The 27,809-nt window shown below is 37.2% G+C and overlaps 1 protein-coding gene across 5 annotated transcripts; it reads right to left on the bottom strand.

Annotated features, from left to right (window-relative positions):
- Positions 1-125: 125 nt before the first annotated feature.
- Positions 126-27,671, bottom strand: LOC123672561 (phospholipid-transporting ATPase ABCA3-like). Of its 5 annotated transcripts, none has more exons than XM_045606707.1 (21): positions 27,428-27,671; positions 11,621-11,906; positions 10,519-10,716; positions 10,184-10,314; positions 9,517-9,779; positions 9,211-9,454; positions 8,952-9,131; positions 8,682-8,891; positions 8,171-8,619; positions 7,916-8,081; positions 7,590-7,807; positions 7,261-7,418; positions 7,027-7,103; positions 6,624-6,970; positions 6,247-6,498; positions 5,880-6,156; positions 4,200-4,574; positions 3,391-3,658; positions 2,121-2,578; positions 527-972; positions 126-455 (listed from the first exon to the last, which is right to left on the bottom strand). In XM_045606707.1, exons 1-21 carry the CDS (start codon positions 27,459-27,461, stop codon positions 384-386), a joined length of 5,109 nt encoding a protein of 1,702 aa, XP_045462663.1. In that variant the 5' UTR covers positions 27,462-27,671; the 3' UTR covers positions 126-383. The 5 variants fall into 5 exon arrangements, with proteins under 5 accessions (XP_045462663.1, XP_045462664.1, XP_045462662.1 ...); XM_045606708.1 differs by lacking the exon at positions 27,428-27,671 and adding an exon at positions 23,927-24,058; XM_045606706.1 differs by lacking the exon at positions 27,428-27,671 and adding an exon at positions 16,678-16,993.
- Between the last annotated feature and the right edge of the window lie 138 nt (positions 27,672-27,809).

Here is a 27,809-nt window from a genome sequence, read left to right as displayed (position 1 = left end):
ATCAGATTAGAGACTTCTTTCATCAAAATTGGAGAAAAACTATATAAATCTTATTTTTGATGATTTTGTATCAGTAATCAAGAATTGAAACAAAAAAATTATTACTTGGTAAGAAATAAACTTCATTTCATGTTGAATGAACGATTTATTTTTCAAAATAAATTAATTTAATTAATGAACATATTATCTTCAATCCATATTTTAATAGGAAGATCAATCCTATCTAATCTATCTTAATTTTAAGGATAAAATCAAACTTACAATCTAAATTTGCATAACTATAGTTTTGTCATAAAATAGAATAAAAATCCATTGTTGAGTGCTTAAACTTAGCTGAAAAATCACAGTTTTTTAAGAGGCATATTTCATAAGAAATTGGTATTTTATACATCATCGATGCGTCCACGATGACGTGGGCTTTCATGACTTTGATGTTTTGTGAATGTGAGGAAAACCTGTAAAACATTTTATAAATAAAAATAATGGCAAATAATTCGAAATACACCTAATGGTGTTATCAACTCACTTGCTCCAAACTGGACTGTCCCAAAGAGTAATCCTCGATGTTCAACTCTTTCTTGCCCCTCTCCAGTATTCCGAACATGGTGGACCAGGCCATACTGGTGTCCAAGATATAGTAGGTTATCAACTCCTGGTGCTCTTCCCTCAGCTGGACCCTGCCAAAGCTCTTCTCGACGAAGCTCTTGATGGATTCCGTGCCAGCGTGCTCTAAACCGTGGCTACCGTCCGCCTTTCTGACCTTTATGGTCAACGTGTACCCTTCGGCAAACTTGCTCTTGAGGTGTTGGGTGGAGCCTAGGCACTTGAAGTTGCCGTTCACCATGATGGCGATCTTCGTGCAAAGCGCCTCGCACTCCTCCATGCTGTGGGAGGTCAGAACAATGCATTTTCCGCTGTCCCTAACTGCACACAGTGCGTTCCAGAGGTAACGCTTGGTGGCGGGATCCATACCTAGAAAAACGTAATTTTCGAAGGTTAGGTTTCGTTCGGGACATATTTGTAGTTGGGAAAATAGCAATTTCGTATTTTTCGTTTTGTTCGATAACTTGTTATCAAGGAGGATCCAACTTCTCGCCCCTCAAGCAGAAGCCTTTTTTAGCAGACCTCTATTGAGTTCAAGTTTGTACCTTCAAGCGCATTGGCAAAAGGCAGAAATAGGTGAAGCTTGTGAAGATCACTTGGTGCCAGGTTCGGACTATATGGTGCAGACATACCCATCTGAACTCCCGGAACTTCTCTCGCATCATCAAAGATGTTAGGGTCCATTGCTACAAGTTTGTTGTGAGAAATAGTTGGAAAAAATATACTTTTTCACCCAATATGTAAATGTAGAACCAATCCTAAGTGTTGACGTGATAAAAAAGAAGAAGATCCTACCTACCTATCTACAAACGCTGTTATACGCATTCCACACCATAAGTAAACGATTCAACATGAGAATATCCATCGAAAAAACAAAAACAATTGTTATAAGCAAGGAGCCATTAAGATGCAAGCTGGTGGTGGACGACAAACCAATAGAGCAAGTCATGGTCTTCAATTACCTAGGAGTCGATATATCCGCAAATCAAGACAGAGCACGAGAAGTAAAAAGCCAAGTGAACAAGGCGAATAGAAATTCAAGAAGCTTGGCGGATATAATTTAGAACAACAAATATATGAGCAAGGCCGCAAAGGTAAGAATATAGAAGACTTGCATTCGGCCAGTCATGACATACACAATAGAGATGATAGCTGACAACAGTAAGACGAAATCAATTCTACGAGTTGCCGAGATGAGAACACTGAGAAGAATATCGGGATATACATTGAGAGATCGCATTCGTAATTCGACAATACTTGAGGAACATGGAGTGCAAGACATAGTAAGATGGGGGAGGAAGCGTAGGAGAGCATGGAGCGAGCACGTGGAAAGAATGGCACTCAACAGAATAGCGAGAATCACACGGGATGAAATCCCGGAAACCAAGAGACCCATGGGTAGACCACCTAAAAGATGGAAAGACTCCTCTGGATCTCAACATCTAACGAATCGCATGATTGAGTTGGAAAAAACAGGGTGTGAGCCTAAAAAAAGAGGAAGAATAAGAAGATCCTACCTGTAGTTGGTTCATCCAAGTACAACACCGGCGGATCGCCAATCAGGGCAATCGCAGTGCTCAGTTTCCTCTTGTTACCCCCGCTCAACTCCTTCACCTGCTTGTCCAGATGCTTGGTGAAGTCGAAATCCTTCGCCAGCTTCTCCGCAATGTAGGCACAGTCCACCTTACGTATGCCCCTTAAGAGACAGAACATGGTCAGTGATTCTCTGGCAGTCAGATCGTCCAAAAGTGCGTCGAATTGTGGACAGTAACCGATCAGCTTCTGCACCTGTTTGAGCTGGCTGTTGATGCTCAACCCTCGTACCCAGGCCTTGCCGTACGTCATCTTGACGTCACCCGTGAGCATCATGAAAGTGGTTGTCTTGCCGGCGCCGTTGATGCCCAGGAGGCCGAAGCACTCTGATTCTTTGATGCCCAGACAGAGGCCGTTGACTGCTAGGAATCTGCCGTAGTATCTGGGTTTGGAAAAGATAGATTATTATCAGTATTTTCATTTTAATGATTGTTGGTTCGCCAACTAGTTCTTAGTTTATAGTTCAACTATGAACTAGTCCCTAAAAGTTAGCTACACCATGAGCTAGTTCTTAATTCGCGAACTAATATTTAGTTTGTTGGTTGTCAGTCCTTTTTTTATGAACATATTCTTCACTTTCATCTTTCATATCCTTACTTTCATTTTATGAACTGGTTCTCAGTTCATTAATTCATAATTCGGGAACTATTTCCTAGTTGGTTACATTGACGACTAGTTTTCAGTTTGAGAACTAGTTCTTGATTCTTGAACTCTAATTCAATTCGTTAATTCTTTTCATGGACAAGTTTTTTACTTTACGAACTAATTTTCTTAGTTTTTTATTTCATGAACTAATTCTTTAGTTCCTAAGTTTATGTATTATTTCTTAATTCGCGAACTGATATTTAATTCATTATTTCGAGAATTAGTTCTCAGTTCTTTTTTATGATTAAGTTCTTCGCGAACAAAGTTCTTAGTTTGTTAATTCAAGAACTACCTTTCAGTTCATTAATTCATAGTCCAACAACTTTGATACTAGAGTTAGTTACATTGTGAACCAGTTCTCAATTCGAGAACTAATACTTGGTTCCTTAGATAACTAGTTTTCAGTCCTTTTTTCATGAGTATAGAACTATTACTTCGCCAGCTAATTTTTGGTGTTTTAGTACATGTTGTCAGTTTGTTTGTTCATTGATTATTAGTTTGAGAACTTGGTCCCAAGTCTTATAGCCATAATATAATGGTAATACCTACCTAGTAACGTCTTTCAGCACCAAGGCGTGATTTTGTCTCAGTTGCAGCTCGCTGCAGTTCCTTATCCTTTCTTTCTCGTCAGCCACGTCGCTGTCCTCGAAGGGTACGGACAAAGGAAACTTTTGTTTCCTCCTGTCGAGTTTCTCCAATATCAGATTGAACATCTTGTAGTCGACCATGACGATTACGACGAAGATGACTGTTCCGAAGATGAACATGTAGAGGATGTTGGCCGACAGTCCTGGCGGGGTCCATTGGAAGTGTTCCTCTGAAGATTCAAAAGTCAAGGAATATTTTCAAAGATGAGAGATATCCAACAGATTCTTTGTGCTATTAATTTACTATACAATTATTGATTTGACTGCAGAAAGGGACGACTTTAGAAGACAAAACACAATCCCAAACCGAAGACCATTTCACTTTTGCTGATGAGGATAAGGTACATACATTATTTCAGAAATTATAGGTAAAAATTTGAAATTTTCGAAAAAAAATGGATGAGATTCCAGAGGCTGCAACTTCTCCTGGACGTGAGCTACGTCCTAGAAACCTCACTATGTTTCAGATCAGAACCCGATTTTCAAAAAACGTTTTATTTGAGGGGCCTATGACGAATAATTTAGGAGATATAACGGTTTTTGGATGGAAATTCAATTTTTTCGCAACTTTCGAGTTCGAATTTCCTCAAAACTGTGGGGTCTAGTCTACGCAAAATCGAACTGCACGTATTTTTACTAGCCGTGCTAGTGTTATTCACCAACAATTAATTGACTCAGCCTAAAATTAAAATTATTCACAATGAAACTTACTGCAGCAGTAGTCCGAGAAGCGGGAGCAAACCTCATCCCAGCAAGCCTTGGTCGTGTTCCTGATCTCGCAGGATTTTACATATAAACTGCAGTACTTGTTGAAGGCGAAGATATTGTAGTTGTTTAGGACCCCAGTGCACAGGGAATAGTGGGGCACAATGAGGAATACCCAGTGGAGGGTGTTTGCAAGCGGCTGCAGGTCCAAGACCGGAAGCTTCAGCAACTGGATGATGAGGAAGGCCATGTCGCCGGCCAACACGCCGAACAGACTCAGTCTGGTGTAGCCAGTCGACGGTATCTCGAAGAAGAAGGACATGGCGTACATCAGTGGCAGGACGGAGTACGAGAACATGAACAGCAGCAGGAATATTCTGGCTGAAATGGAAAATATTGTAAATCACACATTTCTATTTCATGCAATACACGTCCCAAAATGAGTACCGAACCTGGCGCACAGATGGCACCGTCATTGCAACACCACTCGTTAGTACCAAACTTCAAAACAGCTGTATTTTATTGGCGCTTTAGCCAAGATCCTCTATGAGCTTCGCGAACAGATTTACTTTTTCATAGTGATTTTCCACAATTTGGATGAATTTCCATACCTTATTGAACAGAAATGCCAACACGGTTCGACATTCTCAATTGACAACAACATAGACAACAAACTTCGAAAATTATCAGGCAATTAAAAAACCCCCGTTATGAAAGGAACCTTATGTAACGTGTGTTTTTTTTTTCGAGGTATATAACTTTAAATTGGCATTACTATTCAAGATGGCGACCGATTTAACAGCTGTAAAGTGATTTATTCTCAGTTTGGTTTGGCAATTCATCATGAATAGACTCACGCTTGAACAACGCTTGCAAATAGTGCAATTTTATTTCGAATATAATGGTTCTGTGCGGAATACGTATCGCGCACTACGTCCATTTTATTTTGTTTAGCGATGAATCGCACTTCTGGTTGAATGGCTACGTCAACAAACAAAACTGCCGCATTTGGAGTGAAGCTAATCCTCAAGTGTATGTCGAAACACCGTTACATCCAGAAAAACTGACTGTTTGGTGCGCTTTATGGGCTGGTGGAATCATTGGTCCGTATTTCTTCAAAAACGATGATGGCCAGAACGTTACAGTCAATGGTGATAGGTATAGAGCCATGATTACTAACTTTTTCATTAATGAATTGAACAATCATGATGTCCAGGAGCTGTGGTTCCAACAAGACGGCGCAACATGTCACACAGCTCGTGCCACAATCGATTTATTGAAAGACACGTTTGGTGACCGCCTAATTTCACGTTTTGGACGTGTGAATTGGCCTCCAAGATGTTGTGATTTAACACCGCTAGACTACTTTCTGTGGGGCTATGTGAAGTCATTGGTCTATGCGGATAAGCCACAAACCCTCGACCATTTGGAAGACAACATTAGCCGTGTTATTGCCGATATACTGCCACAAATGTTGGAAAAAGTCATCGAAAATTGGATGTCCAGATTGGACTACATCCGAGCCAGCAGTGGAGGTCATATGCCAGAAATCATATTTTAAATGTAAAGCCACAAGATTATCTTGCGGATAAATAAAATTCATGTCAATCGAATAATCCATCGTTGTTTTATTGCAATTTAAAGTTATATAGCTCTAAAAAAAACACCCTTTATTTGCAAACATACCAAGATCGTCTGGCGCCTTCAACCCATCTTCCTGAAAACTGGCAAGTGTGATGATGGTGGCTATCTGGATCACAGTGAAAGTTAGGATGTCGCAAACGTAAGAGGTCGTCCAGTAGATGAAGACCTTCACGCCAGAGACGAACTGCAGATGCTTCGACTTGGTCATACGCTCCCTGATGTAGAAGAGTATGAAGAAGGACGACACGAAGGTCATGCTGAAGCCCAGGTTGAAGGCTATGTTGAAACCCATCGAATCGCCATCGCTTAACTTGTTGAACTAAAATGAAAGAAGGAAAAATACTCCAGCTCATGTCTTCTGGTGGTCAAAGGGAGAGCTGCATTATAATCGATAAGTGGGTGTTCTCACCTGAGTGGTCAATTTGAAAGGTAGGGGGTGGTTCAAGAAGTTAATTTTCGACGTGCTATTGACCATTTTCTGATAAATCGAGTTCAAAACCATACCGAGAGCCACAGGCGCTGTATGGTAGGCGTCGTTGTTGAACCAAGCTGTCAGAACAGACCTATTCTTCTTGCTGAAGAAGAATGCATCTTCTTCGACGGTTTGGAACGATGCACCGGTCAGATAGTGACTTCTCACCGAGGGGGCATTATCCTTCGTCTGCAAAGAACATTAAGTAGAACATAACAAATATAACAATGCAAAAAATGAATAGATTTTAATGAAAAACCTTTCTTAGCTTAGGTTAGATTACAAAATCTTCAAGAGAAAGAAAGTGAACTCACCAAGCGCAACATTTCTTTGGTCAGATCGTCAACCTTCCTGTAATTCCCCACGTGACTCAGACCCTTGAAGAAGCCCTCGTAGTCGGTGGTTCCATCGCTCTCCACCAGGACCGTGGGTCGCTGCTTGCTGTACGCCTCTAGATTGAGACTCAATGGGGGCAGTTCTGGCTGTTTCTGAGCCTTGTTCAACAGCATGGTCACTATGATCATGAACACCGGTATCGCGAGCACTATGAGATGGAGACGCCAAGACCTGAGGGCCGATAGGATCTTCTTCATGAGCATGGCCAGGTATTGGTTTTTGATCAGTTTATAACCCGTCAGAAAATGATTGCCGCCGATTGAAACTGAAAGATTTATTGTTTAACATTTCTATACTGAATCTTTTAGGGCATTTCATTACCTTTGCAGTGATTTCCATTGGAAATTCCATTTTCTGATGATTCAGGTCTTGCACTTCCTTCATGATCGGCTCCAACCCTGAAAAACCCTTCGATTGAGCATCCTATATAACTACGGAGCTATACCTGTTATTTTTCATGCAATGGGATAATATTGAATCGACCAAATGAATATTTTCATTTGATACCTTATCAAATATCATCAGAATAGGTCCTGGGATTAAGTAAGTACTTACTTCATGAACACTTCCTCCAATGTGGTGAGCGACACACCGTAACTGTTAACTCCTAGCTCCTTCTGACTCCTTTCCAGCTCTCTGAACATGTCTTCGAAAACAGAAACGGCATCTTCAGGCAGCAGAAAGTTCAGTTCAGAGCCCACGTTGCTGTGAATCTGGAAAAAAAGGTAAAAAATCTCATACCCTCTGCCTCTCTTGCCTAATTTCATGTATTAGTCACCCAGAGTGATTGGTGACTGTGTTTCATCAATCACTGTTGTATGATCTACTCTACTGACATTCATGGGAACGGTAAGATTAGTTGCCACTTGGAACATGAAACTTACCTCTATGTTCGGAATGTAAGTCTTCAAGAGATCCTTGACCTCTTCGGGATCGCAACGTGGTGATTTCTCCATGACCAGGTTGTAACCTGCCCCGTACTTCTTCTTCAGGAAGAAACTGGAACCGCAACATTTGAGCCTACCGCCTGCCATGATGGCTATCCTGTCTCCGAGTAGATCCGCTTCGTCCATGAAGTGGGTTGTTAGCAACATTGTGCGTCCTGGAATCAATAGATAAAAGTATTCACCTTCATATGCCAAGGTCTAAATCACCCGAAGGAATGTTTATATTTCTTTAGGACTCGCCTATTTTAAAGTTGTCTACTGACCTTGTTTTTCCGATTGAATGAGCTCCCAGAGCGCTCTTCGAGCAGAAGGGTCCATACCAGCTGTTGGTTCGTCCAGCATAACAATCTTGGAGTTACCACAAAGGGCTATGCCGACGCACAGTTTTCTCTTCATTCCTCCTGATAAGGTGCTAGACTTAGCGTCTGCCTGTAAGTACAAATCTATGTCTCAGTTTTAATCCAAATGACTCACAGATTAAGATCATGATCCATGTAAAAAAATAGGGCAAAACTCACCTTCGGTCCGAGTTCCAGAAGGCTCAAGTATTTCCTGACCTCAGCCTGGATATCCTCCTCCCTCTTGCCCTTCAGCTTGCTGTAGAAATAGAAATGCTCCCTCACCGTCAGCTCGTCGAAGAGTATATTGTGCTGAGGACACAAGCCTAGACTGGATCTCACACCGTCCATGTCCGTTCTGATGTCGAAACCGTTGATAATGGCTGTACCGCTGGTAGGGGGAAACATACCGGTCAACATGGACATGGTGGTGGTCTTGCCTGCACCGTTGTGGCCCAATAGGACGGTGATCTGGTTCTCGTACATGTTGAGGGCGAGGTTGTCCACCGCCACGTTACCCTTGAAGACCTTCCTCAGGCTCCTGATCTGGATGCCTGCATGCAGGTTGGTTGGTTCCTTTTCGAAAAAGCCTCTGAGATGTTCCGGAGTCGTGATGTCTTCTGCTGGACCTACAATGAAATTTTAAAGGTAATCTCAAAATATCTCAATGAATTAACGAAGCTCTAATTACCTTTGATGATGGTTTCGTCACACCAAAAGTTTTTGGTGAAGAGGAAGTACCATGGTTTGGGGAGACCATACTCCCCAGGGATAACAGCTTCAAAATAGAGAGCGATGAGCAGATACAGAATCGTATCGATTACCAACATAACGAAGACCAGTCCTAAAGTTAGAGTGTCATCGGGCGATCCAGCTTTGAAGAGGTTATGCCATTGACTACCTATAAAATATGAGAAGCAACTCAAAATTTACCTTTAGTTAAGAAGATGTAGATTCTCACCTTCCCCTGACCCTTCAAACATCAGCATGATCTGCAAACCGTAAGCCATGGCAGAATTCATTCCTAAACTCGTGGCTAGTTTCTCTCCAAGACTCAAGGTATCGTACTGCTTCCTAAGTATCAAATAAGGTACGTAGGATAAGAACCATATGACTGAGCTCACTGTTGCTGCAGTATTAGCTAAAAACAGGTAGGTCAGAAATAAATTCACATATTCAACTTTTCACTAAGTCTTTACTAAGATCAAAAATGCACTCACCTTTGGAGAAGAAAACGCTTATGGCAAAACAGAAGGTAATTATGGAGCAGACGTATAAAAGAAAAAACGTCAGGATAATAGATGGATTAGAGAAGGTCAACACGCTGAAGTCTGACGTTGAGTACCATTTCACTTTCAAAAGGATCGTGATCAGTATCACCGAGATGCTGAGGAAAGAGAAGCTCTTCAAAAACCAGGCCAACCAATGCAACCAGTTAGGAAGACCCATCATCTTCATGGCTTCCTGAAGGGCGAGAAGAAATGATTTCGTTAATTTGCTAGGTGGAAAAAGATACCATAGATCACCTTGAGTTGTTTCTCTTTTTCGTTGGTTATCATTTTCACCAGGTTGGTGCAGGTGTAGCAGAAGCTGACCATGACGACCAGCCCGGCAAACCCTTGTAGAGCCTGCAGCAAGGGATCCTCTTCCCATTGGTAGTAGGGGAAGCGACGCACGTGCACATATGGGAAATTCGACAAGACGTCCGACGTCGTTTTATTCGGATGCATATAGATCATACTTATCGTTAGAAATTCCTGGATTGCCAAAAACAGCTCATTAGCGTAACCTGGGAGAAAAAGCTCAATCGAGTGTACGAAAGGTAAAATTCATCATCAATCTGAAACTTTTGTGAGAGTGGATATTGCGGTTTAACTTGGGTCCAATCGAGTTTCACATGATATTGAGGTGTATTTCACTTTTTTAATTTGAATTTGAAATTCTTAACGTTCTTGGTCCAACTTGTTGATTTTTCCTTTGTAACTTTTCGAAACATAGATTCTATGATGCTACATTTGTTGTTATTTGAAAAATGGATAAAAACGAGTTTCGTGTATTGATGAAACACTGTTTCTTTATAGAAAAAAGTACCTGCGCAAGCAGAGCAATGGCTAAAAGGTACTCCAGGACAAGCGAGTTGGTCCTAATGAAAAGGTGATCCCAAAATTTACGACGGAGAAAAAAAATACATACCTGGGTCACCTCCTCTGGTAGCGTTGGGATTTCGGGGTCCACGCATTTGATAAATGGGGTATAATTGATTAGTTTTCCAGTCTGTGGGGCCACCAATTGCTCCTTGAGGGACTCTAAGCTCTGAAGGAAATCTATAAAGAAAGAAGTATATTGTGCAACAAGTGGGGAAAGTTCAACAAGTGTTGTCGAGTTTTAAAAAAATGTGTTTTTTTATGGTTAGCCCGGGAATTTGTAGTTCTGGAGATCCAATGATCAAACATAAAACTTGAACCACCCTGTAGGTATTAATGATGTTGTTCGAAGCTTGAAATTGATGATATAACTGATAGGTTCACCTTATTTTCACGTTGATATCTTTTCCTTCTTCCATCTCACCGAATTCTAATCCAACCAGAATAGTTTGATTCGTTCTATAGTAATCGACTAGTTCTTGTGAAGTATTGAAGCCTATAGTGTCTAAACTGGCAAACTGGGAAAGTTGCATAATTCTTTCCGTGTCGTCATTGATAGGTGTATACAATATGGCTAAAGTACTGAAAAAAATGATGGCATCGTTTTAAAATTAATTATACATTATACGAATAATTATAAAGAAATGAGAATAGAGCAAATAGGAAAAACTCAAACGGTGTCAGGTCGGGTGGACGCGGTGATTGCAGAAATATATTGATTTCAATGTATATGCTGCCATAACAAAAAAAATTGTCTAAAAAGAATCCAAATATCTATTATTTATCTATTTTTTTTTGTATAGGCAGAAAACTTTCGGAAAAATGTGAAATGTGATATATTTGTCAAGTCACTGAAAATTTAAAACAGTTTTTTCATTATATATTTTTATCATTGTGGAAGACAGCTGAAGCTCAAACTCCATCCGAATATGCAGGAAGTTTGTGTCAACTCAGCGATAAAAAACTCCCAAACCCTCTTAAAATGACTCTCTAAAGACCAATTCCAGCTGTCACTTTTGAAGCTGTCATCTTTGGACATTTAACAAGTAAAAATTACGCTATTATTCAAAATGGAACAGTACAAGCTTCAACAACGCATTGATTGTTCAAATTCAGCATAAAAATGTTGAAAATTTTTCATTCACAGAATTCAATTGTCAATTCCTCGTCAATCTTGGGAATTAGGCAGTCCAAAAACAATAATACACCGAACGATATTTATTTTCAACAAGAGGGCGCTACGTGCCACACAAGCAACGAAACAATCGCAATATTGCATGAAAAATCTCCTGGATGTGTTATTTATTGAAGAGGTGATCACAATTGGCCATCGAGATTTTGTGATTTAACACCTTTGGATTTTTTTTTTGGTGCCACGTGGAAGATAACGTCTATTCCAAAAGGATATGGTGCTGCAACAGTTGCCGTGGAAGCCATAGATTGGTTTGTTCAAATATTTTATGAAAATTAAAAATCGAACACTCACCTGAAATTTCCTGCACCTGAAATGTTGTATCTTTTGGAGGTGGTGTTCTCTTTGAGGTCACAAATGAAAGAAAAAACATCGCTTTTCAAAGGTGACGTTGGACAAAATGGCTCGAACAACAACGTGGGATTGTGCGTTGGTTCAACTAAATTTCTTACAATAACTAACAATATTGAAAATAATACGGGTGCTAAAATTTCTATCACAGTCTGTAAAGGTTTCCTGTATTGCAGTATCCAGTTCTTCCACATAAGTAACGTGAACTTGTCCCATCTTTTGGACATGCCTGGAAAAATTTCAAATAGTCAACTTTGCATAGGTATGTTTCAAAGAAAATTCTTCAAATATTTAAATCAACATTTTTCTCTTACTTATTACATGATTTTTGCGTTGAGCTATCCATTGTCTATTATCATAAACTCTCATGAAATTCTATTGATTAGATTTAACAAGAATAGGATTATTTTGTTTGGCTTCAAATGACATTTTTGATCTCATGAACACAGAATGGATTTGAATGAATATGAATTTTTTCGATGTTCATAGAATCATTATTTTCAGAGTTAGGTCCTTTCTTGACTTGCCTCACTTTGAAGTAATTTTCGTGATATCGAATTTGCCAATCATCGGTATAATCTAATCGTTAGATACTTTTTTGTATCAAAATCTTTGAATCGTATAAAAATTTTTCTCTCATACATAGAAGTACTATCGACATAAATATTTCTTTATGCGTGAAATATTTCAATCAATTACACTCCATGAAAATTACAGAATAATATTACATTCAAACATGTTATCTTATGAATATTGCATTGGGTTATTTTTGGATGTCACGCACTTGTGCAATTATAACAGAAATGTTCCCTAGAATAAGAATACAACATTTTTTAATTCAAAGTTATATCCATTCTCTTATTTATTATCCATTGATGAGTCATAGAAATAAAATGCGATTGAAGGCTTCAATATTTTATCGAATTCCGGTTGAAACCATATTTTGTCGATTGATTCATCGCTATGACGTAAAGGATTATTGAAGAATTTGAGCTATTTTTGATACCTATATAAACAATCAATTCCAACTTGATGAAATTTTTCCTGATTGTAAAACAGTACCTAGTAGACGTTACAGATTAAATCAGTATGTTGAAGGGTTATTTGACTGAGAAGCCTGTATAGAAATTATATTTTGGCGATTGCGGTGTTTCATTGTAGTATCACTTATGGAATCGTCAGTATGGTTACTCAGGGGTCCCTGCCATATACACCATCCATCTCCCTAGCGGAGCGTGGTGACTTTGCCATAAAAGGGTTGGATGACGTTCCACTTCATGTGACTTTTGTTATAGAGGAACACATTCAACAATCATATCAATTTACTATTAAGACCAAGAGATCTTCAATTTATCATGTATTTATTTTTGAAGTTGAAATGACAACTAATATTTATCGAATCAAGTAGGAAAACATCGAATATCGACCCCGATTTATTTTCTTTGCTTTTAATAATAACGAAAACAAGGTAAATTGGACAGAAACATCAAATAAATTTAGGTACATTAAATTATAAATCACGATCTGAACATTCTTTTCCACTCTGGTGAAAATTCACAGATAGGAAACTGGGGCTAGTACGCCCCTGGCACCGTGAATTAATTTTATTATCAGACATTCATAATTGACAACATAAAAGAAGATGCACTGATAAAATCATTCACAATACATTTCTATCAATTATATCTGTGTTTTTCAAGTACTGGAACAGTGAACACAAATCAGCTGTAGGTATCGATCAGATTTGAACAATAATCTCCTACCCATAACAAGATAATAATATATTTCACTCACATTTTCTTTGGGTAACAGGTTGAACAACACTGTATCTATAATTAGCCCTAGATGTCATTTTGGCTCTATCGATTTTACTGAAGCAACAAATATAAGAATTTTTGGGAGGTTGATCAACCTAACCTAGCATTTTAGTTCCGTCATACTGAAACTGAACTAACTCAGTCTGATGTATATTGCTGGAAACCGTTGGATTTCCCTTCGTTGTGAATAGGTGCGTGAAATAGGAAAGAGGACTTTGAACTGTCAGTTAGTAATGACCATGAATCAGTACAAGAACATCATCGGGGATTTGATCATACTAATATTGCATAATATCTATGTGAAAAAACGTTGCAAATTATACACAGAAGATTTTTATTTCGTGAAAAATCTGACAGTTTGGTTCTCGACAACAACGATCGTGCTCTTTCGTAGGAATTCACGGCTTGACTTGATATTCAAGCTTGAACTTGACTTGAAATCAACTCAAATTTATGTCAAGTAATAGTTTTTCAATGTCAAGTATTTGATGAATGAATCTTGACGTTGAAAAACTTCTTCTTGACTTAAATTAAGTTGATTTCAAATCAAGCCCAAGTCGAGTAGCTTGAATATCAAGTCAAGTAGCTTGAATATCAAATTATGCCGTGAATTGCTACTCTTTCGGGCGGAAGTGAACAAAATTACAACTGTGTAGAGGAAGTCAGGAGATTATGAGAACTCGTCATTCATGTATCAATTGCGCTCTTGAAGACCACATAACTGTGTTAATAGCTTTATGTTCCATGTCTCCAAGGTCGCAATTAACGCATGAATGAACGTGCGCTCAAAAGCTCCTGGCTTCACACCAGTAATTCTTCATGAGACGAACCTTATCGTTTGAGACCATTCCTTGCTCAAAAATTCGAAAATAATAGAAATGATAGAACGATCTGTTTTTAAAGTGTGTGTTGTCCGCCTTTTGCAATGTTGCCGATGTACTTATTATGATTGTGCGTATTTATTCCATTAGTAATAAGAATTTTGTTTTGGTTGTTTTCAATTTACTGTTCATGTGCTATACCTACTCATGGTTTCTCATAATTAAAATTTGAATGAGTGATCTGGCTTTTTATTTCTTCGAATTTTCCTCAAGAAAATTGTTTCAAAATGAGGCACTGAAGTGAAGTCAGTAGCCTTTGAGCGCTCTTTAATACATTCACTACAGGACTGTTGTACATATTATATGAGATATTATTTATTATGATGCCATTTGTCACTATATATTATGAAGAGAAAGGGACACAGGTGAGAACCCTGAAGTACACCCTATATGTGAAGAATGTTTCTTGCCTTTCGGCCTGTCATACAAACAAACCGGGATCTGTGCAACATTTTTTTTTCAAATATTGATCAATTTCAGCCGTTACTATTTGATATTTGATCATGATGAGAAAAAGTATCTATGTTTTCACTACAGATAAATTGAAATATTTGTTGTTAGTGTTTTTCAATAAAAGGTTTCATTTTGAATAGCCCACTATCTGGGCAGCTGTCACTTTTAAAGTTGACATTTGAAAAGTAAAAACTACGCCATTTACTGAAAATGGAACGCTCCAACAACGCAATAAAATTGTTAAAATTCACTACAAAATGGTGAAAATTTTGCAGTTTCAGTTCGCAAAACAAAAGAACTTTTGGGTCGTCTTGAAGAATCTTCTCGGCCGGCAATAGCGGCAACTAGTGGAGGAATATGAGCTATTGGAACAAGTTAGTGATGTGAAGAATCGAAACCCTGTACGTCGCTTCAATGAGAATATTTCTGCTGTAGCCAGTATTGTTGAAGAAAACACAGGTTAGTCGATTCATCGTCAATTTTGGGAATTTGGTATTCCAAAAACGACATTACACCGTATTTTTCATAAATACTTAAATCTTAAGACTTTTAAAGTTCAGTGAACACAAGAAATCAAGCTGGTCGATCACCAGCAACCTCGGATCTTCGCTGATTGGGTCCTTGAAATACATCAAAGAGATCCGGATTTTCATCGAAAAATCATCTTCAATGGTGAGACCTTTTTTGACCTCGGAAGCTACGTTAATAAGCAGAATTGTCGCATTTGGGGCTCAGGAAATCCAAGAATGATTTTTAGAAATCCTCTAAATCCTCAACGTATCACTTTTTGGTATAGTTTTGGGTCTGGTGGTGTGATTGGATCTTAGCAATTCGAAAATGAGGTTGGCGCAACTGTAACGGTGAATGGATTGAGCTACTGAGCTATCATTAATGGTTTTTCATGGCCGGAATTGGAAGATAATGATGTGGACGATGTTTATTTTCAACAAAAAGGCACTATGTGCCACACCACATGCTCCAAAACAATCGCAATTTTGCAGGAAAAAAATCTTATGCGTGTTATTTCTAAGAATGTTTTCTTTGGGGGCAGGAGAAGGATAAAGGGTATGCCAATGCTTCACAATCGATTCTATATCTTAAAGATGGAATTCGTGAAGTTATATCGAGGACATACAGACCCAAATGTGCAAATTGGTCATGGAAAATTTCATGAGAAGAATATGGTGCTACAATCGTAGACTTGATGGCCATTTGGCTGATATATTTTACATGGCAAATGGCATTTCTTTCTCTTTACAATGGAATAAGCATCCATTGATTCCTCTTAAAATATATTCGATTTTTTCAATATCGTAATGGAAACTCTCATTGGAAATCCCTTCATTTGAAGAAGTAATTCATATGGAAACTCAGTTTCAGAATTCCTTGATCAGAAAGAAAAGAAAGAAGGTTTTTCTCAAAAATTCGTTCTTCGTTCGATATTGAATGAATAATTCAGATGAATAAATGAGATGCTGGGATAGATTAAAATTGGCGAATTTCAATTTCCACAGTCATTTGATATTTTAATGTAAATAGATTTTCATCGAGTAGAGATCTATGCGATAAAACTTTGGTGAACATACATATTCAAAAAGGCAAATGTCAGTTTAACATCTAAGGCATTTATAGAGTGAAAAAAAGCGCAATTGAAATATGATATTCGCATACTTGAACTTAATCACAGTACTTTATTCCTCTGTTAACGAACAAACGAGCGAAATCTGACCAGCATCAGACCTGGAATTTTTTTCTGAATGATTTCAAAAGTTGTTCAAAGATCGAAAAAAAAATTTAAATGGAAATTTTTCAGAATTTCCCTTAATGCATGTCTCAACCCCATACTCACCATGTATGCACGGTTTGTACAGATTCTTGTTTCCCATTTTGACTCCGAATGGGGTAATTGGGACCACAAATCGAAACGAGGATCACTCAATGATACCGGAGAAATGTTTGTCATCGATAGAAACACATCACCCACTGGTCAAGCGATTCAGATAACTTTTCGATTATTGTGCTTTCCCACCACAGGTCATTTGAATGAAAACTCGCAGAAATGATAAAAGATCGTAAAATTTATCGGACTGTGGTGAATTTATTTATTGAAAGGGCCAGGTTGCAAGTTTGTGTGGTGTGCATTTGACATTACATTCGAAAACACTACTGAAATCTCGCGTAGATATTTTATTTCCTATCTTATCTGATCTTTTAGAATTGATATGACGAATCTGTCAGCTCAAAAATTTAGGAAAAACACGGAAGACAGGTATATGTTGCACTAAACTGAAAGGTGTTTTTTTAGATATATAGAACTTTAAATTGCAATAAAACAACGATGGATTATTCGATTGGCATGAATTTTATTTATCCGCATGATAATCTTGTGGCATTACATTTTAAATATGATTTCTGGCATATGACCGCCACGGCTGGCTCGGATGTAGTCCAATCTGGACGTCCAATTTTCGATGACTTTTTCCAACATTTGTGGCCGTATATTGGCAATAACACGGCGAATGTTGTCTTCCAAATGGTCAAGGGTTTGTGGCTTATCCACATAGACCAATGACTTTACATAGCCCCACAGAATGGAGGCCAATTCACAGTTGCGCCGTCTTGTTTGAACCAAAGCTCCTAGACATCATGGTTGTTCAATTCAGGATTGAAAAAGTTAGTAATCATGGCTCTATACCGATCACCATTGACTGTAACGTTCTGGCCATCATCGTTTTTGAAGAAGTACGGACCAATGATTCCACCAGCCCATAAAGCGCACCAAACAGTCAGTTTTTCTGGATGTAAAGGTGTTTCGACATACACTTGAGGATTAGTTTCACTCCAAATGCGGCAGTTTTGTTTGTTGACGTAGCCATTCAACCAGGAGTGCGCTTCATCGCTAAACAAAATAAAATGGACGTAGTGCGCGATACGCATTCCGCACAGAATCATTATTTTCGAAATGAAATTGCACTATTTGCAAGCGTTGTTCAGGCGTGAGTCTATTCATGATGAATTGCCAAACCAAACTGAGAATAAATCACTTGACAGCTGTTAAATCGGTCGCCATCTTGAACAGTAATGCCAACTTAAAGTTATATACCCCGAAAAAAACATCCTTTACTAGCCAATGTGAATCTTTCAAATAAATCACGCTGCTCGGAAAATATGCATATTCTAAAAGTGAAAAGTTAAGAAAGTCATTTGGTGCTATAACAGGCCAATTGAAAAGTCCCCGGTCTACCATAGTAAAACACAGTAGTAGTAGTAACTGATATTTATTGTTAAACAAAAGGCCACCGACCTAGGGTCCTTCAGCCTTTTAATTTACATTTTTTTTTTATACTTAAATATAATACATTTTATAACATATAATATTATTTAATTGGTATTCAAAATTTTCAAAAGTGTTTGTGTAGGGTGTTTTCTTGTTGACTTATTTATTCCATCGTCATGGTATTGTTCGATTATATTCTGATGTTCAATGAGTTTAGAATGAAACTTCTTGTTGAGTCTCTTAATTCTTTCATTTATCTGTTCAATTCCTGTCTTTTCATATAAAAGTTGGTTAGGGGGATTATGTAGAATATTATTTGGATGTCGCATTCTTGTTATTTTTCTCAGGGCTGCTGTTTCTGCTACTTGTAGATTTTTCATTGCTCTGGATTTGCAGTTTGCATACAGTGGGTGAGCATATTCAATCAAGGGCCTGCAAATTGCTTTATATATTTTTGCTGCGGTTTGTATGTTGATTCCTTGTGACCTATATGTTAATTTGGCAAAATATGTGGCTCTGGAAATAGTCTTTTTCTTTATCATCTTTGTGTGAGCATTAAAGTTGTATCTGTTGTCAATTTGAACTCCTAAATATTTTATAGTTGGTGACGGTTTTATATTTATTCCATTGATATTTATAGATGGTGAATTTGGGCTAATTAAGTGATCAAAGATGATAAACTGAGACTTATTTGGATTTGGTTTCAATCTCCACTTGTGGAACCATGTTGTGATTGTATTTACTTGTTCTTGTAGGTTTTGTATACAGCCTTGTATTGTTTTTTCATGTACTATCAATGTTGTGTCGTCAGCAAATTGTAGCAGATATTGATTTTTAGATGGATTGGTGTACATATCATAACAATAGAAATTATACAGTGATGACGAAAGTGGAGATCCTTGAGGTGTGCCTTGATCTGGACTAAAGTGGTTGGAAACAGTATTATTTATTTTAACAGTTAGTTTTCTGTTTTCTAGGAAATGCTGACATATCTTTATTAGGTAGTAAGGGCATTTTGTTTCATTCAACTTATATAAAAGTCCTCTGTGCCACACACTGTCAAAGGCTTTCTGTATGTCCAAGCATAAAGCAGCAGATCTTGATTTTCCTAAGGTTGAGTTTTGTACATTAGATATCAAAATTGAGAGAGGATGGTTTGTTGAATTATTTTCCTTGAATCCAAACTGAAAATTTGGTATATGTTTGTTTATATGTACATCTAGCACCTTCTTTATTAATTTTTCGTAAAATTTCCCTAGTACTGGAAGCAGGGTGATAGGTCTGTAGTTTTCAACTTTTCGGTTATCTGTATTTGGTTTATGTATATTTATTATGGTACCTGTTTTCCAAATTTTAGGGAATATGCTGTTATTCAAACAATACTCATAAATTTCCCTCAGTTTCTTATGTGTACTCTCTTTCAGTGCTTTGACAATGGACCATGGGATGTTGTCGACTCCTGGTGTTGTATTTTTAGATTTATGAAGGATTTGGTAGTAATCTTCTTCATTAATTTCAATTGACTCACTATTGATGTTACTAGCCTTGTTAAAATAACTCTCATACCATTTATTTACCCTGTAGAAATGATTTTTATCAAAGTTGACATCTTCATTCAGTTTAAATGTGTTCTGATAATGATTTGCAAATAATTCACATTTTTCCTCATCTGACTGATATTCTTTCACATTATCTTCCAGTGTGGGAATTTCATAAGTCTGTTTATATCTAGACAGTTTGTTGACTTCTTTGAAAAATATTTTACCTTTGTAATCATTGATCTTATTACAAATTGTTATCCAGTTGTGTTCTTTATACTGTTGTATCATTTTGTGAATATTTTTGCTGTAATCATTCAGGTCTTTTTTGAAACAAGGATCTCCGCTTATACGATATTCTCTGTACATTTTTCTTTTATATTTGATCATTTTAATGATATATGGAGGAAGTTCGTGTATGAATGGATGTCTTGAAATCATGGGTGTGTGTTTTTTTACACTATAAGATAAGGCATTGTTGAATCTTTCTATATATTCTTCATTTAAAAGTACATTTTCGTTCACTTCAATGAATGTTTCTACTTCCTCGTTTACTTTTTCTATTTTGCATTTGCTGTAATTAGGTATAATCTTTTTCAGTTCTTCTTTTGGTTCCATAATCAGGTCAACCTCAACAACCATTGCCAGATGGTCTGAGCCCAAATCGGGGGTTAATTCAATTTGCTTAATATTCTGTTTTATATTGTTAGTATAAAATATTAAGTCAGGAGTACTATCTTCATTCTCATTCATCAAAAATGTTGGTGGTGTTTCAGCTTTAATGAACTGTTTGCTTTTCAAAAAGTTGTTGATTTGTTGTTTCTTGGCTTTGTTCACGTTGAAGTCTCCTATTATAATAGCATATTTGCAGAGCCCAATTCATGCAATTTTGCCATTGTTTTCATTGATTTGTGACACGGCGCATTGTCTCGATGAAACAGCACCTTCCTTTTCTTCAAATGGGGCCGTTTTTAACGATTTCATCCTTTAACGATCCAATAAGGCTATATAATAATCGCCGTTGATGGTCTGGTCTGAATTTAGGCCTAGATATTCTATTTCCTATCTTATCTGATCTTCTCGAATTGATATGACGAATCTGTCAACTCAAAAATTCAGGAAAAACAAGGAAACCAGTAATCTGTTGCACCAAACTACTCCAAACTAGTACTCCATTTGCAAACATGCATATTTTTCGAAAATGGAAAGTTAAGTTTGGTGCTATATTCCCTTACTTTAAAGTGATTGATTAGTGACTGACTGAATAGTCGAAATTAATAGATCGTAGATATCAAACAATAAGCTTAGGTATTTGTAAACATAGAGCCATCGAAATATTAGTCGATTTGTGTCTACATCATAAAGTTATTCTCATGAGTAATTGCACAAGTGCATCAAAATTACCGATAATTTTGCATGACAGCGTGTTGTCATAAAAACTGCATGAGTTCATTTTCATTTTAGGAGAAAGAGGGCTCTTTCTCCAAAAATGAAAATGACCGAATGCAGTTTTTCAAAGAAAACACGCTGGAATGCGAAATTATCCGATAATTTTGATGCACGAGTGTAATTCGGGGGAATATTTCCCGAATAAACTGTTACATTACCTGTCAAACTGATTTAGAATGGAATTGCCATAGATTCGAACTGTGTAAGATGCATAGAAACTAAGCATCTATGAACAGAACAATTATCGCAGTGCAGTTTCGCTTCCTACAATGCAATTATCGCTGTAATTTTCGATAATTGTTCTCCAGATACATAGAATTTTTGACAGGAGGGAAATATTCGATTGAACATGTCAGCTTACAAGGCAAATTGTCGTCATTTGCGGGAGATTTTAATTTTCTGCTTTAATATGAAGAAATCTGCGGCTGAGGCTTATCGAATGCTTTCAAATACCTATGATGAGGAGCTATTAGTGAAAAAACGTGTCGAGTGTGGTTTCAACGCTTCAAGAACATGGCAGTGGAAGAGAGAAGGTTTTCGAAGATGCAGAATTGGAGGCATTACTCTATCAAGACTCGTGTCAAACGCAACAAGAAGTGGCAGAATCATCGGGAGTGACGCAACAAGCCATTTCAAAACGCCTGAAATTCATGGAAATGATTCAAAAACAAGGAAATTGGGAGCCGTACGAGTTAAAACCGAAAGATGATCAACGTTCTTTGTTTGCTCGTGAACAGCTGCTTGCAAGGCAAAGACGGAAGGGATTTCTGTAACGAATTGTGACTGGAGACGAGAAATGGGTTCATTACGATAATCCCAATCGCATAAAATCATGAGCTTATCCCGGTCATGCTCCCACATCGACGGCCAAACCGAATATTCACGGTTCCAAGGTCATGCTCAGTATTTGGTGGGACCAGTTCGGCGTAGTGTAATATGAGTAGTTAAATATGACCGAAACAATCACAGTCGATCGTTATCAAACGCAATTAATGCGTTTGAGCCGAGTATTTGAAGACAAACGGCCGCAATATTTTGAGAGACATGATAAAGTCATTTTACAGCATGACAATTCTCGACCCAATGTTGCGAAAGTGGTCAAGACATACTTGGAAACGTTGAAATGGGAAGTCCTTCTCCTCCAGACGTTGCTCCCTCGGACTATCACTTATTTAATGGCACACGGACTGGCTGACCAGCACTTGCGGTCTTATGAAGGAGGTAGAAGGAAATTTAAACTATGAGTGTAATAATAGTTATTTATGCAACAAGTGCAAAAAGTGAATGTTTATTGCACTCGACGTGTTGTCCAACTCGGCCTAACGGCCTCGTCGGACAATTTCACGTCGACTGCAATAAACAATTTTTGCACGAGTTGCATACAACATTTTTTCTACGTTCATGCAAAAAGCAAAAAATGATTTATTGAGGTGCGGCACTAGGTGTAGGAAAATGAAAAGCGCAACTTGAATACTTTATTATTAATATCGATTTTCATTGAAACAGGAACTAATACGTTACGAACAATTTGACTCAAACTTCATTTTTACCCTCAATGTTGAAAGTGAATGAACAATTGGTGCAATTTTCAATATGAATATTTCGTAGTGAAGTACTTCTTAAATCCACTTCTTGATTTGTTACTGCTGTAAACGTACTAGTACTTGGTAACTGTACATCGTTATTTCCTTCAGGCTGAAATATATGTTTGTCATGATGACAGTACGTTGAAGTAGAATGACAGATGAGTGCAATAAAAACTTTATTGCACTAGTGCAATAAAGAACTTCTTTTTCCACTAAATATAGTTCAATAAAAATTTGCTTTTTGCATGCATGTGGAAAAAAGCAATTATCAACGTTCGTCAAATGTATTTTTTCTGTGAGCTTTATTTATATGAAGTAAGCAATGTATAGTTTTGAGACAGGTTAACCCCGTTAACCAGTGCTAATGTGCTAAGGAAAACTAAACAAGAGTGATAAAGATGGAGAAAATGGACCACGTAACTCGCTTGTTATAACTTCAGGAAGAATATAATAAAAGTCATAATATCGTTTTCTCGGTGGGTCACAAAGACAGTCAGAGCCCAAAGCAACACCATGTAGAATGATGCCTCTCGTTTGATACAGAATTGGATTACTTTGAATCAACAGTTTTAATTCCTAGATTCTTAGAATAAAAGAGAATGAAAATCCCGTATAATTATTTGTCATAGCTTAAAAACTGAAATTCGTTCATAGAAATGTTATAAAAATTATCGATAATACTTTACGGTTCTATTATTATAGTTCTGAACAATGGTTTAAGTGCCGCCCGAGTTGATCAAGGATAAATATAAATATTTGTCCCGGCATCAGGTAAACTGTCAACAGATCTGAGATATTTCACTTCTTAGAATTTAGAAAGAAACCCTTAAATTGGTGAAAGGACCAGGCAATAGCATAATGGAAAAAATTGTCACCAGTCAATTTTTTTGAATTTTTCGTATATTGTAGAAAACGACTTCCTGAACAAGAAAGTCAATGGGTTCAACTCAATTCTATGACTAGTTTTCTAGATACAGGGTGTCGAAGTTGGAAAATAGCCTTTCCTCGAACTAAGTTCTCCTAGGAAAACATCTTGAATGAAACATTTTTGACCGACAAATAGTGCTTACACATAAGGTGATGATTTTAATAAAAATTATGGTTAGACACGGGGTGACTCAAACATTATTTAAAATGAAATTCGTTCAGTTCATAATTCACCCAATATTTGAAAAAGTCGCTTGTAGATTCTTCAAATTTTTCAATAATAATAATTCATCAAAGAATAATAACTAAATTTTGACTTACCTATTCAAATCCAAAAACTCTTTACTGAACAAAGTATAAACAAAATTAACTCATTTCGTCATTTAGACAATGATATTTAATGTCATATATACGCATCATGCGTTATTTTTCTATTCCTGTATTAGTGTATTAGTGATAATAAATAGGTGCATATTAGTTGATATCATTCGATATCATTGTTTACAGTCAGAGATGAGGAATCGTTTCACTATGACATTAATAGAGTTGTTATCTACAATTCAGTAGGATTATTCACATTTGAACTAGATTCTGACTATGTTGTACAACGTTTCACATTGTTATATTAAGCATTTGGAATAATCACTTTGATTACAATGATTATAATCTAACCTACTAATCAAGTGAAAACCAAAAACCTTAAGAATTTTACATTTTTGATATTATTTCATGGTAGAATATTTTGAATAATTAAAAAACTGAAGAAAAAACCGAATGCGGTGGATTCGAATCCAGGTCCTCCGCGGAAAAAGTTTGAACGAGAGCTATGAAATCTTTACATCATTATTCTAGTATCAAGCTCCAAAAGATGCGTGTGAATCGAGATATTGCAATTTTGATTGACTATACAATTGTTGTTGTTTGAAAAATTGATAAGAATGGGTTTTGTGCGTTGATACAACACTGTTTTTGATAGAAAAAATACTGTGCAGACTCGTTGTCAATTCCGAAGACAGTTCGGAGCTGTTTGAGTGGAATAAACTCGATTTTTTTGCATCAAGGTGTGACAGTGGATGAGACATGGAATCATCAATACAGTCCTGTGAAGACGTGAATGGTTATATTGACAAAAGTGAAACTATCAACAGTGAACATAATACAACGTTTTTGGCTCGCTTGGGTGCAGAAATTGAGAAAGAACTACGTCAAATGTAAAAGAAAAAATATCTTTCACCAAGACCCTCCTTATCCTGAATCGATGAAAACTCAAATTGAACGAATTACGCTTCCAACTGCTTGATCACCCAGATTCTCCAGATCTGACCCTCAGTGATTAGTGGCTTTGTGCAGACCTCAAAAAATGATCCAAGGAAAGAAGTTTGGGCTTTGGCGATAATGAAGAAGTGATTGCTGATGAGGTCAAAGCTCATTTCGAAAGCAACTATCAATCTTTTTGCAGAAAAGGTATTGAAAAGTTAGACGAGCGTTAGAATACATGTATCACTGTTGGAGGTATAGTATATTCAAAGTCACTTGAACTTTGAAGTGGATACCGCGATCAGCGGGGTTCATTTGAAAGTAATGAAAGGCTATAAATTCACTGGTCCCAAAGGAATTTCTGGGAACTTGGACAACCCTTATGAAATTGGAATATTCAGCTTGTTCCAAGTGACTTTGGATATATAGGGTGTCTTTTATAGAGGTATATAATTTTAAGTTGGCATTACTGTTCGAGATGGCTACCGATTTAACAGCTATCAAGTGATTTATTCTCAGTTTGGTTTGGCAATTAATCATGAATAGGCTCATGCCTGAACAACTCTTGCAAATAGTGCAATTTTATTTCGAAAATAATGGTTCTGTGCGGAATACGTATATCGCGTTTAGCGATGAAGCGCACTTCTGGTTGAATGGCTACGCCAACAAACAAAACTGCCGCATTTGGAGTGAAGCTAATCCTCAAGTGTATGTTGAAACACCGTTACATCCAGAAAAACTGACTGTTTGATGCGCTTTATGGGCTGGTGGAATCATTGGTCCGTACTTCTTCAAAAACGATGATGGCCAGAACGTTACAGTCAATGGTGATCTGTATAGAGCCATGATTACTAACTTTTTCATTCCTGAATTGAACAACCATGATGTCCAGGAGCTGTGGTTCCAACAAGACGGCTCAACATGTCACACAGCTCGTGCCACAATCGATTTATTGAAAGACACGTTTGGTGACCGCCTAATTTCACGTTTTGGACCTGTGAATTGGCCTCCAAGATCTTGTGATTTAACACCGCTATACTACTTATTGTGGGGCTATGTTAAGTCATTGGTCTATGCGGATAAGCCACAAACCCTTGACCATTTGGAAGACAACATTCGCCGTGTTATTGCCAATATACGGCCACAAATGTTGGAAAAAGTCATCGAAAATTGGACGTCCAGATTGGACTATATCCGATCCAGCCGTGGCGGTCATATACCAGAAATTATATTCAAAATGTAATGCCACAAGATAATCTTGCGGATAAATAAAATTCATGTCAATCGAATAATCCATCGTTGTTTTATTGCAATTTAAAGTTATATACCTCTAAAAAAAAACACCCTTTACTATAACAATGTTGACTAATTTTTTAGAGAAAAATCTGAGGCTTTCGTGATCAGAATCTATCTTGAAATTTCAAGAAATTAGAATCATTTCGAGAATCATCGTGAAGACAAACACAATTGGACATTCTATACTCCAACCATCCACAGAATTCATAAATTGGACATCCAATTCAGATTTCCACAATTCGTCCTTGATTGACAGCGTTCGTTATTTTTATCGTAAAAAAATTGAATTACAGTAAAATTCGCCGTTTTTATCGTCAGAACCAAATAAAAATTTCATGGTCGATATTGGTCGAATTGGATTGATTGGGAAATAATGAGAAAAGTGATGTGTGATAGATTCTATGGCGATTGACGTCGCTAATTTGATTGCGAATTGAGTTAGGCCATTATAATTATACCATACTAGTTCTGGAAAAAACTGATAAGGCATTTTATTTGATTTCAATGTGTACAGCTTATATTCGAATCGAAACGCTGGTTGTCACGAGCCATTTGTTTTTGAATTGCTTTCAACGTAAAGAGGAAGTTGTGGTATTGATAGCATCTGTTTTTTTTTCGTGGAAGTTTTGGTCATCTTTCTGCGAATTTATTCATTTGACGGTTATGTAATAGAATTCCACGAAAAATGTTTTTCTTTTCATTTCAATCGAATCAGTCTTCCAAATGGACCGTTTCAGGAGTCTCAGTTTGCTGGGCCTTTTTCATATTCCATTCTTGATTCTTAAAAATAACTTAAGGTTGTTTCGCTCCGTTGCGTTTGTGAACAATCCCTGCAATAAAAATCCCTCTACTAAGCCGCCTATGGAATAAATAACACATGTCAGCCCAAACAATAGAAAATAGAATTCCCTATTACCCTCATTGAAAGAGGGATAAAATCATCATGTATTTCACAAATACGAAAAACAAGACTACCTTCGCTTTCGAATTATTTGGAATAATCCGATGTTTACACATTCAACATATGGAAAATTTACATTCGAAACTAGTTATGATTATGAGGGAGGTCATGTTGTTATTGAGGCTTTTTCACCAGAGTCGTTGAAAATTCTTTGTTTCAGGCGCCGAAATTACTCATGCCGGTCCTGGTTTTGTGATCTCCAAGGGCACAATTGGCGTATTATTAATTATCAAAAGCTCCTGACTTCACATCAGTTCTTTACTCATTTTTTTTTTGGTACATCGCTTTATTAAAAAGTTAATACTCACTTTTCCAGTCCATGTCAACATTCAACCCTCTCATGTTCTGACCCCTTTGAAAATCGAAACTTACAATAATTCAAGGTTAGGACATTCTGAATCACTTTGTTTTTTTAACAACCATCTTTCAAGGCATCTCAGGAATAAAATTAACTCTTAATTAGATCACAGACTTCTTTTATAAAATCCTACACTACTTTTAGTGGAAAATTGAAAGTTAAGGAAAATGATTTTTATGGCACGTCGTGAAAGCGTGTCGACGCCGAACGTCGGGACGGCCAAGGTGACGCAGGCGTTTATAGAGTTCAATGCCAAATACACAAGGATACGATGAAAATATTACTTCGAAGCATATAAAGGCTGTTTTTTTTAGAGCTGTAGAACTTTAAAT

The sequence above is a fragment of the Harmonia axyridis genome, chromosome 2, assembly GCF_914767665.1.
Source record: "Harmonia axyridis chromosome 2, icHarAxyr1.1, whole genome shotgun sequence".
Lineage (NCBI taxonomy): Eukaryota > Metazoa > Arthropoda > Insecta > Coleoptera > Coccinellidae > Harmonia > Harmonia axyridis.
Note: the sequence above shows the minus strand (reverse complement) of the source record. Positions and strands in the feature narration are given on the sequence as shown.